This window comes from Tribolium madens, unplaced genomic scaffold (assembly GCF_015345945.1).
Source record: "Tribolium madens isolate multiple individuals breed KSU strain unplaced genomic scaffold, Tmad_KSU_1.1 Scaffold_11;HRSCAF=98;Tcas5.2_LG3b, whole genome shotgun sequence".
Classification (NCBI taxonomy): Eukaryota; Metazoa; Arthropoda; class Insecta; order Coleoptera; family Tenebrionidae; genus Tribolium; species Tribolium madens.
In genome coordinates this window covers 5896106-5914834 of record NW_025400975.1, presented here as the reverse complement: position 1 = coordinate 5914834, position 18729 = coordinate 5896106, and the positions used below count along the sequence as shown (strand labels likewise).

At 30.3% G+C, this 18729-nt stretch overlaps 2 protein-coding genes across 5 annotated transcripts in view; one reads left to right on the top strand and one right to left on the bottom strand.

Moving 5' to 3' along the window:
* Positions 1–8401, top strand: part of LOC123007749 (choline transporter-like protein 1) — a 10309-nt gene extending 1908 nt beyond the window's left edge. The window contains exons 2-13 of the mRNA XM_044403179.1: positions 177–299; positions 352–494; positions 568–612; positions 2656–2689; positions 2739–2790; positions 2842–2950; positions 3008–3203; positions 4480–4730; positions 4784–5016; positions 5066–5229; positions 8015–8089; positions 8134–8401. Coding sequence (XP_044259114.1) covers positions 177–299; positions 352–494; positions 568–612; positions 2656–2689; positions 2739–2790; positions 2842–2950; positions 3008–3203; positions 4480–4730; positions 4784–5016; positions 5066–5229; positions 8015–8089; positions 8134–8289 — 1581 coding nt within the window. The 3' untranslated portion in view covers positions 8290–8401. The remainder of the gene's footprint in view (positions 1–176; positions 300–351; positions 495–567; positions 613–2655; positions 2690–2738; positions 2791–2841; positions 2951–3007; positions 3204–4479; positions 4731–4783; positions 5017–5065; positions 5230–8014; positions 8090–8133) is intronic.
* A 4906-nt stretch (positions 8402–13307) lies between these two features.
* The window catches only part of LOC123007721 (SNF-related serine/threonine-protein kinase), a 36646-nt gene continuing 31224 nt past the window's right edge, over positions 13308–18729 (bottom strand). For all 4 annotated transcript variants that reach the window (XM_044403158.1, XM_044403142.1, XM_044403149.1 and 1 more), the window contains one exon: positions 13308–16138. In XM_044403158.1, coding sequence (XP_044259093.1) covers positions 14624–16138 — 1515 coding nt within the window. In that variant the 3' untranslated portion in view covers positions 13308–14623. The remainder of the gene's footprint in view (positions 16139–18729) is intronic.

The window sequence follows — 18729 nt, the reverse complement described above, 5'->3', positions numbered from 1 at the left end:
GGAAATTTCGAAAAATTTTATTCTTGTTAAATCATCACATTTTTATAGTCCTTTATCACTCATCAATTAGTTTTTTCAAAAACTAAATAGTTTAAGCAAAAAAACGTTTGGTTCCATACTTTTTATTTACCTGGTATGTGTTTTCTATTTTTCTAATAAATAAATTCCTTTTTTAGATACCAACCTTTAGGAGGAGTCAGTCACCTTTGGACGTTTTCGTCATTCCTGAACTCTCTCAAAAAAGAAAATTAACCGACGTACCCTTTCTTATAACACTAGGAATATGTGTTGTGATTTTGGTACTTTAATACTAAATTGGTATAAATTTTTATAAAAAATTATACGTTACAGATGGTAACAATGATATACACTTTATGTTATTCGGATATAAACCGAGTTTTGCATGGGTATGACTACTGTGGTAATGTTTGCGGTGAAAAAAATAGTCCTGTTGAGGGTATACCCTGTTCGGGTCAAGATATGACAAACAAACCGTGAGTTAAAGAATTTATGAGTATTCAAATAGTCGAATTTTTACATTAATTGTAAAAATTGTTACTTGTTTAGATATCTAGAAGGGTCGACATGTGTTGAGAATTGCAGGTATTCAGAGTGAGTATTACTATATTAAAACTCCCTTTTCTTAAAAAAAGAAAAATGTGCGTGTTGCTTTTACTTCTACAGGATGTTTACTAGAATTCGAGACTTTGAAGGAAAAATTATTTAAGTAAAATAATGACAGCGATATTTTTTTCAGTCATAATTATAAAATGAAACTAGAACTTCTGCAAGTTCTGCGGTCCATTATATTATATTAGTGACCTTTAAACGCTAAAATTAAAAAAATATATACAGGGCATTGATAGATAGATACTAATCTAGTTTATCGCCTAAACTTATTTTCAACTATACAGCGTGTCTCAAAAATAAGTTACAATACAAACTTGTGTTTTTTAATGAAACATTTCTTAGCGTTTTTGGATATAGATTTTTATGACAATGTTTCTAAGCTAAACTTTGATTGGTCGATTTTGTTTAGTTTTAAAAATAAGACGGTTTTTTTTTTGACGAAAACATGCACTTTTTTAAAATTTATTACACAAAAACTGAGACATCTACACCTTTTTCAAGTGTAATTCAGAAAGCGTAAGATACATTTCAGAAAACTTTAATTGTAATTTAGATTAGTCAATTATATTTCAGAAAGTATTAATTGTAATTCAGAACCGTAAACTGAATTTCAGAAACCATCAGATGTAATTCAGATTAGTTAATTTAACTTCAGAAAGCGTAAATTAAAATTCAGATTAGTCAATTGTAATTCAGAAAGTGTTAGTTATAATTTAGAGTTTGTCATTTGTAATTCAGAATTCGTTATTTTCATTTAAAAATTACATTACCAAAATTGCTTTGAAAATAAAATATCTTATTTATTTTGCAAAATAGCAAGTTTATGTAATTCTTTAATTCTGAAAATAAAATAATTCGTGTTTATGTGTAAACTTCATTTTGAGATAACAGTAAATTACTCATCTGAATTACAATTGATATTTTCTGGATTACATGTAACATGAAATTGAATTTATTTACTGTTCTGAATTACATGTAATGGCTTCTGAATTACAATTATTACTTTATGAAATACAAGTAACTAATCTGAATTCCAATTTATGCTTTCTGAAATTAAATTATCTAATCTGAATTACATCTCATGGTTTCTGAAACTCATTTTACTCTTTTGAATTACAATTAACATTTTCTGAAAGACAATTGACTAATCTAAATTTCAATTTACGCTGTCTGAAACTAAATTGACTAATCTGAGTTACATGTGATGGTTTCTGAATTACACTTGAAAAAGGTGTAGAAATATTTTTTTTACTACCGCAAGGAGGAAAGTACGTTATAAGGTTGTAACATTTTTTTTGTGTTGCATTTGCAAAGATAAAAAAAATCAAAGCGTTTGTTAAAAGTTGAATAACTTTAAAAAATTAAATGGAACACCCTATTTATTGTTTTTGCATTTTAAAGATTATTAAATTGTCTTTCTAAAATTATTTACTTTTAGGTGTTTATAATTAATAACTAAAAAAATATTTAACCTTAAACATTAAAAAAATACTGTTGTTTCAGTAGCCAAAAAGTGTACAGTTGCACAAGAGATGGAAAAAATATCACTTAATAATCACATTTGTGTTAAACTGAAAATAATTTTAGGTGAAGCACTAAATTAGTATCTATAAATGTCCTATACAACTTTTTTTAATTTTATCATTTAAAGGTCAGTAATGGACTTTTTCAACTCGCTGGGACATCCTGTATAATTAATAAATATCTTGAAAAATAAATTTTTGTTTGAGTCTTCTTTCTAGTTTCAGTGAAATTCAGTGTTATTCTTTTTTTGACAATATTTAAATTAAGTAACAAATAATGGAATTCTAAAACATAAGTATTATTTCAAAAACCAGAATTTCATTATAAGAAGAAAAATCCAACATAATTTTTTTTATTTTTATTTTGAATTTTTTATTAACACTAAATAACTTTTTATAGTTTTCTAGTGGTTTTGCTCTAGCACCTCTAGTTTTTCGTACAATTTGAATCTAGTTTTAGCATGAAAAATTAAAAAATACGATTAAATTTCTCCTGTTTTAGCACAACGGAATGTAGCGCCTCGGATGTCTTTAATGTAAGATTAAAAGTAATAAGATATTTTGTGTTTCATAAAGACATTTCAGGACTTTAGCAATGAAGGCACACATCTAGCAATACTTTGCTGCATTGGACTTGGTAAATTATTTCGATTTTGACCCGAGTAAAATTATTTTGCAATTTTTGCAGTTCTTTCAATTATCGCGTTGTTATGCTTCCGCTATTTTGTGGACGTTTTTGTTTGGACTATGCTGATAGGCGCTGTTTTACTGATGTTTGCTCTCACAGGGTTTGTTTGGTAAAAATGAACAATTTGGAAAATAAATATATTTTGAAACAATCGTTATTTTTCCAGGTATCGTTACGCCCAGGCTGCAACATACGAACGAACCAGTTTTTTAATATCGGCCATCATTTTAACATTCTTCTCGGTTATTTTCTCATTATTTATTTTATTGCTAACGGTTCAAATTAAATTGATTATCAGATTTTACGAGGAAACTATCAAAATAGTGTTTGCGATGCCTCTAGTTCTCCTAGAACCTGTCTTGGTAATTTCATAAAGTTTTTATACAGGCTGTATTATGAAAAACGCCCCAAGCCATAACTCCATTATTTTTAAAGTTATGACAATACTTCTTAGAACAAAGTTGAACATTTTTTTGTCATCTATCGTTTGGGATAGATGCTAAATTAATGCTGTTTTCTGTTTCACCGGAAATGACATCAACTTTATTTTTTTTAATGGAACATCCTGTATATTTTACCACTTTCGGATTCTTTGTTTAATTGTCTTTTAACAAGTTTTAGTACCATATGCCTAAAACTAACCGTTCGTGAGATATTTACCAAATAATGTATTTATTAAAGTAGACAGTGGAAAACAATAATATCAAGTAATGTTGACAAATATTATTCCTTTGCATTTTCTCTTACTGTTTTTATACTTTTTAATGTTAATCATGGATGATAATGTGTTAACAGACATATTTTGAATAAAATAAAAATTGTGGGAGAGCACTACGCTTTTACACTGGGTGATTTCTGGTGAGAGACGTTCCAAATCGTCGAAAATTTAAGCGACTTAAAGAAAATTTGAGGATATTTTGGGCTTTTAGAAAACCCAAATTAAAACATCTCCAATTTCAAAGAGATACAGAATTAGATAGGTATTGAAGAAAATGCAAGAACATGAATTCAAGAAATTGCAAGTAACGTTGGCTTATCGCACGCAACTGTTCTAATTTGGGATTTTGGGTTTTCTAAAAACTCCAAACATCTTCAAATTTTCTTCAGGTTGACGAATTGGAGCTTCTCTTATTGGAAACCGCCCAGTGTAAAGGCGTTGTGGTCTCCCAACTATTTTTATTGCTTTCAAAATATTCTTGAATCATGTCTGTTAACACATTATCACCAGAACACCAAAAAGTATTAAAATAATAAGAGAAAATGCAAAGTAATAATATTTGTCAACATTACTTAACATTATTGTTTTCCACTGCCTACTTTAATAAATTTGACTCATATCTCAGGAACGGTTGGTTTTAGGCACATGTTACTAAAACTTGTTAAAAGACAATTAAAGAAAGAATCCAAAAGTGGTATAATATACAGAGTGTTCCATTAAAAAAAAAGTTGATGTCATTTCCGGTGAAACAGAAAACAGCATTAATTTAGCATCATCCTAAACGATAGATGACAAAAAATGTTCAACTTTGTTCTAAGAAGCATTGTCATAACTTTAAAAATAATGGAGTTATGGCTTTGGGCGTTTTTCATAATACAGCCTGTATAAAAAAAACACAATAATTATGTCGCAATTTTTAGACATTTATCTCGCTTTTTGTAATTGTGGGTTTATGTCTTTACACATTTGTTTTAATGGTCCACGCTGGCAAATTACAAGAAGCTGATGATCAATACTCGCATGATATGAAAAAATATGAGTATGTCCCAGACGGTGGTATGATTTTTGCCACAGTTTTTGCTTGGATAATGATGTTATGGATGGTGCAGTTTGTACTAGCATGTCAACAAATGGTTATTTCGGGTGCTGTATCTAATTATTATTTCACACGGTGACAACTAATTAATAAAAAATTGACTAAACTTTACCCTTTTACTTTTACAGGGACAAGCTTGCTTTGGTTTCACCCATTTATAGCAGCTTTTATAATTTAATTCGGTACCATCTTGGTTCCGTCGCATTTGGTTCTTTGATTATCACAGCTATTAATATACTTAAAATAATACTTCGGGCAGCAGCGCGAGAAAATGGATGCATGCGATTAATTTATATTTGTTGTTTTAGACCACTGGAAGATTTGGTAAAATATATGACATCGATGGGATATATCGTAACAGGTGCTTTTTTGACGTAAACTTATTCCTTTTAACAGTTAATAATTTTTAGCTATTCATGGTCAACCCCTTTGCCGATCGAGTGTCCGTGCTGTCAATTTAATTATTAGTAATTTACTGAGTGCTGTAGCAATGAATTCGATTGGGAATTTTGTGTTTTTTATGGTGAAATTGTTTGTGGTTGCTATCACTGCGCTGATTGGGTATTGGATGAAGGTATGCCACTTCTTTCAAAAAAAAAATTACTTAATTGTAGTTGTTTCTGCAACTTCAAGTAGATTTACAATGAAACAGGCTGTAAGAATTGCAGTTGTTCCAGCCATTTTAAGAATTCACAATTCATATTTGAAATTTGAAATGTGTTACAGGAGTCAAAGGATGACAGTAGTAAAGTTTACTGATAATGCCTAAAAAATATAAAACTTCTATTTACTTTTTAGAAAAAAAAAAGAAACAAATATAAAAAAAATGTTAAGTACAAGAATAACCTCTGAGTTTTGGTAAATTTTCAAAATTAAGGGCAATTCTTCGCGAATTAATAAGCTGGTTCTTTTTTATTTGTTCTTTCATTAAAAAAAATCTACTTATGTCAAAGTGTTAAAAATAATTTCAAAGCTTTTTAAAAAATTGTGAAAAGTTTTCGCTTTTTTTAGAGGTAGCTAAAAAAGAAAATGAATTTTGTTATCTTCTGGTTTCATGTTTTATAAAAACAACAAATGCAAGAAATGGAAAAATTAGTTTGCAGAAAATTTAATTTAAGTTTAATATTAATTTTTTAATAGTAATTCATAATTGTTTCTGCAACTTCAAATAGATTTACAATGAAATAGGCTGTACTGTAAGAATTGCAGTTGTTCCAGCCATTTTAAGAATTCGCAATTCATATTTGAAATGTAATAGTTACAGGAGTCAAAGGATAACAGTAGTAAAGTTTGCTGATAATGCCTAAAAAATATAAAACTTCTATTTACTTTTTAGAAAAAAAAAAAAAAAGAGAAACAAATTAAAAAAAAATAAGTACAAGAATAACCTCTGAGTTTTCGTTTTTTTTTAATTATCAAAATTAACGCAATTCTTCGCAAATTAACAAGCTGTTTCGTTTTATTTATTCTTTCATTAAAAAAATCTACTTATGTCAAAGTGTTAAAAATAATTTTAGAGCTTTTAAAAAAATTGTGAAAAGTTTTCGCTTTTTTTACAGATAGTTATAAAAGAACATGAATTTTGTTATCTTCTGGTTTCATGTTTTATAAAAACAACAAATGCAAGAAATGGAAAAATTAGTTATTACTTTTTTAAGACCGATTTGCAGAAAATTTAATTTAAGTTGAATATTATTTTTTTAATATTAGTTAATATTAATTCATAATTGTTTCTTCAACTTCAAATAGATTTACAATGAAATGTAATAGTTACAGGAGTCAAAGGATAACAGTAGTAAAATTTACTGATAATGCCTAAAAAATATAAAACTTCAAAAAAAAAGAATCAAATTTAAAAAAAAAATGTTTAGAAGAATAATCTCTGAGTTTTCGTTTTTTTTTTGTTAAATTTTCAGAATTAAGCGCAATTCTTCGCGAATTAATTGTGAAAAGTTTTCCCTTTTTTTACAGGTAGTTAAAAAAGAAAATGAATTTTGTTATCTTCTGGTTTCATGTTTTATAAAAACAACAAAAAAAATGCAAGAAATGAAAAAAATAGTTATTATTTTTTTTAAGACCGATTTACAGGAAATTTAATTTAAGTTGATATTAATTTTTTAATATTCATTAATATTAAGTCATAATTGTTTCTTCAACTTCAAATAGATTTACCATGAAATAGGCTGTACTGTAAGAATTGCAAAAATAATTTCAGAGCTATTTAAAAAATTGTGAAAAGTTTTCGCTTTTTTTTAGAGGTAGTTAAAAAAGAAAATGAATTTTGTTATCTTCTAGTTTCCTGTTTTATACAAACAAATGCAAGAAATGAAAAAAAAAGTTATTATTTTTTTAAAACCAATTTACGGAAAATTTAATTTAAGTTGAATATTAATTTTAATGGGGGTAATGGCATACAGGGTGACCCAGGGGTGCGTGCAAACGCCATAACTTTTTTCTGTCCAAGTTATCGACATGATTTTTTTTAGGCGATAGATTCAACAATGAGGCATAAAAATATTTTTATTCATATACAGGTTGTTCCAAAATAAGATACACAACTAAGTTCTGTTTTTTTAAATGAAAACCCTAAATTTTTGTTACATTTTTGGACTCGCCACTAAATTGTTAATATAATGCACCCTTTCTTAAACTTATCTGCAATAGTTTTTGACTTATGCCAATTTATGTGTCAAAATTGCGTCGTGCGTAGACCCACAAAAAAATTCATAAGTTCGAAACTATTGAAGATAATTTAACCAACTTTTTTCCAATCGATTCCTTAAGCTTTAGCGCATTTTCTGAGATAAAGGCAAACTCGGAGTCAATGTTCCATCACCTACTACGATTTTTTGAACAAAATTCAAATGGCAATAACTCGAATTTTTTAATACAACACTCTATATTTTATTACATCATAGCATGGATTTTTTTATGAGCTTTTTGTCGATTTAGGGTTTATGGGGTCTACTTTATAAAATTTGTGAGATCTTTGCAAAATAAGAAATGTTTAGGTGTGTTTCTTATTTTGGAACACTCTGTATATGAATAAAAATATTTTTATAATAGACCCCATTGTTGGATCTGTTGCCTAAAAAAATTATGTCGATAACTTGGATAGAAAAAAAGTTATGGAGCTTGCACGCTCCCCTGAGTCACCCTGTATATTCCAACTCGATTGTAATATACTATACTTATAAAATTAGACTTTTTATGGGACTTAAACTGTTAATCTAGAAAATGGCTATAAAAAAGAACAATATGAACATATTGACAGCCTCATGTGAAAATAACGTAACAGCGAAACTGAAAATTTTCAGGAAACATGAAACTGAATAAATAGTGATTTGATCTTTTTTCAGCTTTCCGTTCTACCTATCGTAATTGGAGCTGTGGTTGCATTTGTGTGCATTCATTGTATCTTCGTTGTTTTCGAAGTAACTTTGAATTTTTTTTATTCCATATTAATTTTTTTTTTTAGGTTGCTGTAGATACAGTATTAATCTGTTACTGTGAAGATAACTGCGTCAACAATGGTACTAATCAACCGTTTTATGCAACTGTAGAATTTTACCAGCAGGTTAAGCAGGCGCAGGCTTTGACAAAAAGTATTGAAGCAAAGAAGAAAAAGAAGTGAGATAATAAATTGCGTTTTTTTCTAAAATTTTTAAACTTCCTGAAGTATTATGTATACCTAACTATAATTTTTTTTTATAATATGTGTAGGCCAATAAAATAAAATAAAATAGCTTGTTAAATATTTATTCATTAGGTGCACACACAGATGCATACAAAGAGACAACTATTACTAACGACAAGACCAGCTTGACATCAATAAATAGCATCTACAAAATAAAGGCACACAAAAGTGTTAGGAAAGAGATGTTACATTTCAAAAAATAATAAATTAGCATAAAAGGCTGAGTAACATAAAAAACTAATGAACTAGTTACAGTGAGAGGTTTGTGCATAGCACATACTTACAAAGTACTGTTTTAACTTTTATTTTTGCATGAAGTGCAATGGTTAAAATAGTACTTGTTTCAATGGCGTAATGAATCAGATCGATACTTCTTCCTAAATTAAAATATCTAAAATCACACAATTAAACATTTTTCATAACATTGAAAACAACGCAACTATTGCACATTTACTAAATTCTAGATAAACTCTGCTTGCAACTGTGAGACTACATTGTCCTTATAATATAGTAAAAATGAAAAATACGTTTATACACAATTTTTATTTTTTATCGTAGAGTACATACACCTGGCGTAATATTTATATTCAATAAAATTAGTCAAAATGCAAATTTGGTTCATTAATATTAATTTAAATCAGTCTTATTCGTTTAAAATCTGAAGTATGAGAAACTTTCAACAATTTCATTAAATATAAATAGAAGAAAATTGATTACATGGGAAATAGCATATGGATCTAGTTTAAGAAGAATCTATGCTACAACACACTTAAAAAAAACTAGTTCCAGTGATACTTATTGCGGTTTTTGAGTATTTTGAAATACCCTTAGGGTACCAACCTGAAAAATAGGTGCGTAAGAGGTACTTTGCAGGGGAATGTAAACTACTAGTAAGGCCCCTTTAGAACACTTTTTTTTTAATAATCATTTTGACTTATTTTTAAGGTATGTTTAAAAATTAATTTTTTTCAAAGATTTTACCCTGTTTTGAAGTTTGTACTAGTAGGGGCCCTTTAGAACACTATTTTTTTAATACTTGTCCCTTGCTTTTTCATAAAAATGTCAACATATTAAGGAAAATCCCCCTTTTTTCCAAACGAGAATACGGTTTCGTCCAAACAAATTTCGCTTTCAAAAACACTCAAAATTATTTCGCCCTAAGAGACTTTTTTCCTGTTAGGCCCCCTCGGCACACATCGTTTTTTTTTAGCAAATATACCCTGTTTTTCAAAGTACTTTTTTTAAGTTAAAATTTTAAGAAATGTACCCTGTTTTTCTGTTGGGCCACTTCAACATAAAAATGAATACCGTTTTGGCCAAGCAAATTCTCCTTTCAGCACACAACACTTTTTAAAGGATTTAAGGTACACTTGAGTGCAAAAAAAACGCAAATTGTCAAAAACAAAATTGTCAAATTTTTCAGAGATTTACATAGTGTGAAAAAGGTTGTTCCCAAAAAGGATAGAAAACTATCAAAAGAAATGTCGTATTTGGTGATCTTACCAATGTAGTGTGATAGTCAGTCAGTGTTAAAAACGAAATAGAAAAACTTGATAGAAGTATTAGAAGTTTCGAAGATGCCTAACAATTATGAAATTATGAATTGTGACAAAGACAACGTCAAAAAACTGGCATTTATTACCAGGCCAAACGACATTATAAAAAAAATTATTTGTGTTTTTTTTGCACTCAAGTGTACCTTGTTAAAAGTTAAAATTTACTTTTAAAACTCTTCAATTTTAAAGCATTTTTAAAAAGCTTACTATGTGGGCCTGTTTAACACAACACTTTTTAAGGATTCTGTCCTTTATAACTATAAGGTAAGAAGTTGGAATTGTTACGAAATACTGTTATTTTGCTCACAAAACAAAAAATACTATCAGAGAAATTCTCAGAAAAAAATCTGATATAAATAAAGTTTTAGTATTGGCACTGATTAAAAACTTTATAACAATTAATTTAATTATTAAATTCGTTTCTACTTAGTCTTGTCGCTGAAAGTCGTATCGGTTGTGTTATATTTTGAGCCTTATTATTATTAATATATTCAAAATAGTGTTGATTAAAATTTTAACTTTTAAAAACAGGGTATAATTGTTAAAAAAATGATGTGTGCTGAGGGGGCCTAACAGGAAAAAGGTCTTAAACACAGAGCAAAATTCCTAATTTTAAGTGTTTTTGAAAGGGAAATTTGTTTGGAGGAAACCGTATTCACATTTGGAAAAAAGGGTACATTTTTTTAAAGGGTATCTTTGAAAAAACAGGACAAAATGATTAAAAAAACAAAGTGTTCTAAAGGGGCCCTACTGTACAAATTTCAAAACAGGGTAAAATCTTTGTAAAATGTTAATTTTTAAATATACCTTAAAAACAAGGCACAAAAGTGTTCTAAAGGTGCCTTACTAGTAGTTATAAAAGTAAAATTTTCTATTGCTAGCTGTAAGAGTATTTTTCTATTTTGCATCTGAAACAAAGCTCATTTCGATACCAAAACCCATGCTTTAATGAGCCATTTCAATACCAATTCGGGTGCTGAAATAGACTAGTACAATTTACATTTTAAAGGTTGGTAATGGTGATTTTCAGCGGCGTTTTGAGCGATTTCTCTCATTTTTAGGTGGTGTGCATGAAACATTTACAGTATTCATTGTTAATTCAACAAAATTTTGAAAAATATTCGAGATTTGACACTTCGAAAAGCGAGTTTTGTATGACATTTATTAGGGTAAAAGTTACTAAATTAAAAAAAAAAAACACTTTCATGTTAAAAAAGTACGCAAAACGCGCAAAATATCATAAAAAACTCGCACTTCGCTACTCGTTTCATAAACCTTCAAAATAGTATTTTTTGATTACCTGGAAATTGTAATATACAGAGTTGTTCACATAAGACTCCGCGTTTGGCAAGGTACAAAAGACAACACAATAACATGTTAAAAAACAAGTATTACAAACCCCTCATTGTGATACGATACGAGTAGTTGTTACACGAACCACGAAGTGGCGAGTATCACAAACGCAAAGTTCTAAAGTCAGATTTCTATCAGCGCAAATTCTCCTTAAACTGTATCCATTTAACAAACTTAAATTACTTGTCTGGAAGACTTGAGTATTAAAAACACCCATTACAAAGTTAGATTACAAAAAAATAAATTAAGTCTGGTAAAAAGTAATGGACCCGACCAGCGGATTGCACAGAATAAATCTTAAAAAAACTATACCTCTACTAATGACATTAAAATTCACAAAACACCTGCATTGGTTTGATTTAATTCCAATTTTTTGATTAACATCTAAAAGTGTTGAAACGCAAAAGTCCAGCAACATCCAAATATTAAAAAACAAGAATGTAAATGGAAAGTACGACATATTATCCTACACTTTGGCCAAGTTTGACTCTTAAAGAATGACAACTAGATTTTGAGCTTAATAAAGAGATTGCTATTGATTCGACTACGATCGTAAAATAGACAGGTCTGGAAACTCCATTTATAAATACGTTTGAAATTGAATTATTTTTTCTGAATCGTGGGTGGTTATGCAGGGCAACTATACCCGTGGTGCATTTTGGCAGCGTTTCTCTATTTCCAACGTTTCTAAATATTTTTGCCTCTTGTGCACAGTTTTTCAGTGTTTTAGGATGGTTTTCTTTGATTTATACTTCATGTTTTCTTGGTTAATAACTTATTTTCCTTTGTTCTGTTTACCTTGATTTTTTATCTAAATTAACTATTAAAAATATTTTTTTGGTTTTGAGTTTGGCGTTCAATGTTTTTGGCAATGAAAAAGGTAAATATATGTGGTTTTTATATCTTGTTTACACAAAAACACTTCTGCAGATGCCCACAATTTGTGCTGTTTTCCATTGCACGTCTAAATGAAGTAGTAAACAATTATTTTTTTTTTGGGTGAAAGAAAAATTGGACCCAAGGACAAGGGATGAAACCCTAAATACTGTACTGCAAAGAAAAGACAGAAGCTGTCAATTACATTTTGAGAAAAAAGATACAAAATCAGAGAGAAAACATTAAAACATTTAACATTGAAGCATTTAATCGACTAGGGTTTTGAGATTTGACATATTTGTATTAGTCTAAAAAGTAATATTTTGTCTTTAAAGTCCACAAATGTATGAAGTTTTTAAAAAATTATTTATTTCTTTATTCTGTTTACAAAGTGCCCGCTCACCACAAAAATAGATCCTGAAATTGTCTTTATTGTGAATGTGGTTTTCTTTATTATTCAAAAAATCTTGTTGTACACGAAGTGGGATCTGACCAAGTAAAAAACACCAATGTAACAAAGAATAAATATAACAAAATATCACCAATTTTAAAGTAATGCTAAATCAATAAGTGGTGAATTAACTAACGTCTTTCAACATTTTTTAAATAGTTTCCTTCATAACAGAACTCCAAGAAAATTTTTTTTAAAGCTAACTAATGTAGTTTAATACCAGACATTAAACTGCAATTCCATTTAGCCTATTTCAACGTTCAAAAACGGTTGGAGATAAAAATCTCTTGAACATTCTCTTCAAGAAAATTTTATTCTCTACAACCCCTTGATTGTATTTGTTGTAAATGTAACGTTTTTCGATCTTTTTAATTAAAGAGAATTATTCGCAAATGTTAAACTTGGTTTTGAATTTTATATAACTCATTTAAGAATACTTTCAGATGAAATATCTGTAATATTTTTTCAGGATTGTAGGGAATTGAATGTCACGGTATATTATTGTCCGTGCTTAAAAATGACAAGTGACAGTCCTTTCGGTCTTGGGGGAGCGACGAGTCCGGGCTCCAATGGAATCTGTATATTTTGGTTTGAAACTTTGATAAATTTTTCTATATGTACACAAAAATTTACTTTTGTGTTTTATGGGTTGTATAATAATAAATGCGTAATTGTTTATTCTACTTTTGAATTTTTTCTAAGAACTGGACAAAAAACATCAAAAATTAAAACATTTTATACGCAAATATAATATTATTTATTTAAAAAAATAAACATATTTTCTCAACGTCTTTTAAATTATTGCTTTCAGCAGTTATTCTGTTTTTATTTTAATTAAATTAGTCAAGCCTGGATCCCATTAACAATTTCCCATAAATCTGTCTAAAGTTCTTCTGGATGGAGCTTTTAAAAACAGACTTCTTTTCGCAAATTCATAACCTTTTGAAGAAATGTACCTCCAATGACGTACTGTAACTTCACACCATCTTGGATTTTTTAGGGAATAATTATAATTTGATCAAGTAAAAAGAAAGCCCTTAGTTCATCTAACTCAATTTTCACCACACAATGTTGACCTTTACTGTGCTTCCTGTAACTTTTTTTCTAAATTTTGAATTTTATCTAGTAAGACAAACTTATTGCATCCGAAACATTTTTTAAATCAAAATCATGAGTATCACCTACTTTTAAACCGCTTTGTTGATCAAAATCAAATCGAAATGGACTTGAAATTAGGTATATAATTTTTGTCAAATGACTCTGGAGATTGGAGACACGGTGCAGACGTTTCTAACGGCTTACGTTCTGAATTAATGGAAGTGGTAGAGATTACCTGAAAACGAGTAATTCTTTTATAATTCAAGAGCAAGGATGGAACTGTATTTGGTAACAATTTTTTGTTTTTATAATAGCTCGTTATTTCAAAGTGTTTTCCACAAATCACGGAATTTGGGGGTATATTGCCGATGGTACCAAATATTCTTTTAAGCCATTCGTTTTTTTGATTCCTACTGTTTGGAAATTGATGTAAAATAACATCCTCTTTCTCCTCTAGCCCACAGTTTGGAACACAGCAAGTTGGGATACTTGGCATTTTAAAAATTATAATGTAATGTCTGAATGATATTGATACTGCGCTTCTTAAGCTAAAAAAATGAATTAGTTGTGTGACAGATCAATATTTTATTAAATGTGTCAACAACTGTAACATTTAATTTCTTGCAAAATTTCAAATTTCACAAATTACAGTTTCCTTTGGAGCGTGACGAGCGCGTCATCTACCGGAATTTACCACTTTGACAAGTTCACGATTTTGGCCTATTGCCCAGACTTTTATTAGTGTCAATCAACGCAGACGACGATAAATACGCAGTAATTAACGTAGTATCCGATAGAGGCACAACTGGCCCTTAAAACCTACTGAGATCCAGATTTTTTAATTCAATTTTGAAACACGAATTTCCAGACCTGTCTATTTTACGATCGTGGATTCGACTAACGCTTTAACTTTGGTTTATGACAAATTGACTTACTGTCAACAAAAACTGCAACATTTCGACGCCTGTCCAAGATGCACCGCACAAATCCCCGTCAATTCAGTGCACACATTATTCAATTGCACAACAGTGGACGACTTCCTCCGCGGTTTATCGTTTTGATTAATATCACCATCACTATTCCGAATAACACTCACAGCCCTCTGCCTGCAACGCATCACAGTCTCCGGATTCAGGGCGATTTTATCGCGCGATAACGAGCTACACGACTGGGCTTTATACAATCTATTCCGAGTAAACAGCCCCGGGAGAGGAATACACAACTTCTTGTGGACTTGGAAGTACTTCCCCAATAACCGCATCTTCTTCAACCCCGATCTCTCACTCACAATCTTATTTTCAATCTCAATTCCATCGAAATCAGCGCTTTTGACCGTATCTTTGCGCGATATGTGAGTCACTTTCTCCTCTTGGTTCTTCTTCGACATGTTATTGAACCCTTGGAGGATCCTAGCACCGATCCCCTTGACTTTGGGGTTCATTACACCCTGTGTTCCTACTACACTAGTGGCAATCACTAGGGCATGTGCCCCGTCTTCTTGAACCTCAGTGATGCGATTCAAAGATTGGCTTTCTCTGAGTCTCGTCTCCCCGTTTCTCCTCCGACCTGCTTTATGCCTTATATTGGTGTTTTTCCTCCCACCTGTGGTGTTCCCTCCCGTACTCCCATTCTTGTGTTGTTGACTATTACTAGTGTTTTGTCCCGTCGTTGTGATTTTATTGTTATTACCACTGGTTCCAGTCCCAGTACTGGGTTCTTGTGAGTCGCTACTGTCGTCATGACTGTCTCGACGCCCTTGAAAGGGCTTCGCACTCGCATTGGTCAATTTATGTGCCCTTTTTTTCCTTTTTTCACTATCGTCGTCGCTGGCATCCGAGGAACTACACGACGCCGTCCTCGCTTTGTGAAACTTTGACCGTCTTTGCTCATACGAAGTCCGATTCTGATTCCTGAGAAATTGTCTAGAGGTTGGTCTCGGGGTTTCCTGGCCATCGCCCTCTTCGAAAATCTCGTTCAATTGAAGAGGTGAGCCCCCACTTAACCCTGTGGTTCGCGTAGGTGAGGGCATTGTCTTGTATTTGGGGATTGTCTGACTCAGGGGCGAATTCGTCGTGATTATCGGGATTGAGATGGTTGAGGAATCGGTGATGATTGTGGTGGTGGTGGCGTCGGTTTTGGGCACCATGTCTTTGATTATTTTTGATTCGACTAGACTGGAGCTTTTTTCCATGCGCCATTTCATGTTTGTTTGGGGTTTGTCGTTGGGTTGGCGCACTTGGACTTTGGGTTTTGCATCAATGGATTCGATTTTGTCCGTGATGGGTTTGAGGCGTTCCGATTCGGCGAGACGCTCTTGGAGGGCTAAATTGAGGCGGCCTTCGGAGCGGGAGCCGCGACGGTTGAGAGGTGGGACGAGTTCTTCACGACCGGAACAGCTTGAAATGTCCTCTTCTTCCTCGTCTTCCTGCACGATGCTGCATTTGCGAGATCTCTGTGGACGAACAGAATGTTTTTAGAGGTGTTAAAGGACTAGATTAAGACTGTAATAAAACTTGGGATTTTTGGTTTTTCTATACCTACTCCCCAAAAAATTAAATGAACAAAAATGGTCGTATCTAAATTAAAAAAAAAAAACATTTTGAAGCTTTAGTTTCTAGTTTTGAGATCTAAATTTTTATGGTTTTGTTTTTGGTCCAGTTAAGTTAATTCAATTAAGTTAAGTTAAGTCAATTTATAGTCCGGATAGCATATTTGTTTACCATTAATATGCTTTCTTCATATTCTCTTTACGACAATTAAAATTAAAAATTAATGCTTAATTTTTGATTATTCAAAAAAACGTTTTATAGATTTTTTCAAATTTGTAAAAAAAATTCAAGAAACAATACTGATTAATTTTTGAAAAAAAAAATCAAAATTTTTTTTATATTTTTTTTTCAATTTTTTTTTCAAATTTAACTAATGCAAAATTGTAAAAGAAAGCTAAAAAAACTCGTTTTTCTCATCTTGACGAAGATTAGATGAAAAAAATATGTACAATTATTCCTTTAATTCTTTTGCAAAACTTTGATCAATCGGTCCGAGAAAACGGTTTAAATATTTACAGAGATATGGGGGAACTATATTAAAGGTGAACAAACATGCTATCCGGCCTTTGCATTAACTTAACTTAAAAAAAATTCCCCACGTCCATGGACCAAAAACAAAAACATAAAAGTTTAGAATTTCTTTTCTCGCGCTATTATTTAGAATTGCGTGATAACTGTAGCACAGAAAAAATATTTGCCCAAAGATCTCAAAACTAGCAATTTAAAGCTACAAAATGTTTTTTTTTAATCTAGACACGAACATTTTTCGATGAGTTACAGCCTTTCAAAAATCACCAAAAAATTTAGGAAAATTTTTGTTCCTTAAATTTTGGAAAAAAATAAAATTTTGGTAATAATTAATCTGTTGCGTTTTAAATATTTACGTGGAGCAGTTTCATAAATTCCAAAACAAAATTATTTTTGGTATCCTTTTAAGGATTTGTCTCCTTTTGGACTTCAAGCGGGTGTTACACATTTAGGAATGTTTAACAACTAAAAATTCGGTTATTTTTTTTCTTTTTGCTGAAATAATTCTTATATCTTTAAGCTTGTCCGACCTTTTTGACACACCCGATATAATAATTTACAGTCCTATTTTGTTCTGTTCAGAAAAACCTTTTAAATTGAATAATAATCAAATTAAAATAATAATTATTTTGAGGCAGAGTTCACAAAAAATATTTAAAAAAGTCCACCACGACACTTTTAAGAAATATGTAATTAACAAAAATACAAAAACAGCCAAATAACAAATTAAAAATGAGTTTTTTAACTTTGTTTTTTATAATTTTTTGGATCAGTTTTCTTTATAATAGTCCAACAGTAATCTCCTAATATAAAAACCTTTGTGCCGATCTTTGAACCCTTCAGATAAAAACGCTTGCCCTGTTCGTCACTGATATTGCCTAAGTTTTTAGACAAGAAATCCAAATGTGAGTCAGTGAAATATGTTTTAAGACCCATTTAGACCTATCTGGTGATAATTTTGCAATAATTCACCAACAATTTGTATTTTAAATTGGAGACATTAGTACAGAAAGCATGAAAATTATCGTTCGTAACAAAAAACTGTGACGTGATAAAAAAATTAACAATTATTTTTGTTTAATTTAAGATAAATGAACATAAAAATAATAATTTGATTAAAGGTATATTAAACAAGTTACTATTTGTAAACTAATTTGCCATACCGAGTCAAAAAGTACTAAATTGTTATAAAAAAATTATTAAGTTTATGTAAAAAAAACATTCTAGAGATTTAAACCGCCGCCTTGAAATCTTGTGAAAAAATGGCAACTTGGATGGATGGATCTTGTGATTTTAATTTTTTTGAATTGGCGACACTTGATATTCCTGACATTTTGACGTTTGGAAATTTTCAAAAATCAAATTTGACATTAAAGCCTGTTTTACAGAGAATTTTCAAAAAGTGTCAAAGATCTGCTCACGAAACTGGACAAATAAATGTCTCTTTTTCACACCAAACAAACTTATTTTAGTAGAAATAAATAAAAATTGAACCAGTAGTAAGTATGAAATAATAAACCAGTAACGTTTCCTTTCGTTTTTCTATCGTTGACGTGAAATGTCAACAACTGTGAGAAGTGTCAGATTGAATGATTGAAATCCAAAGGACCTTGGTTAATTTTTTCAACTTTTCATTTTTATGGATTTTTTCTCAAATAATATTAATTAACGAAAATCACCCGTCCGTTGCAGTAAAGGTGGGACTGAATTTTTATTTTTCATCATCGTTTATTGTCTAAAGTTTGATATTTTTTGCTACTATCTAACAAAATTGCTACATGGTCCCCCTCTCCAAAAACAATTGCCATGATTCGCGAGAGAGTAGGTTAAATTAATTTTTACACGGGTTGAGAGAGTTGGAGCTAGAACGTTTTAGTAATAGATAATAATATTAACGAGGATTCAAAAAAAGATTCTCAATAGGTATTGTTTTTTCTCGATTTTATGTATTTTATTACTTTACTTG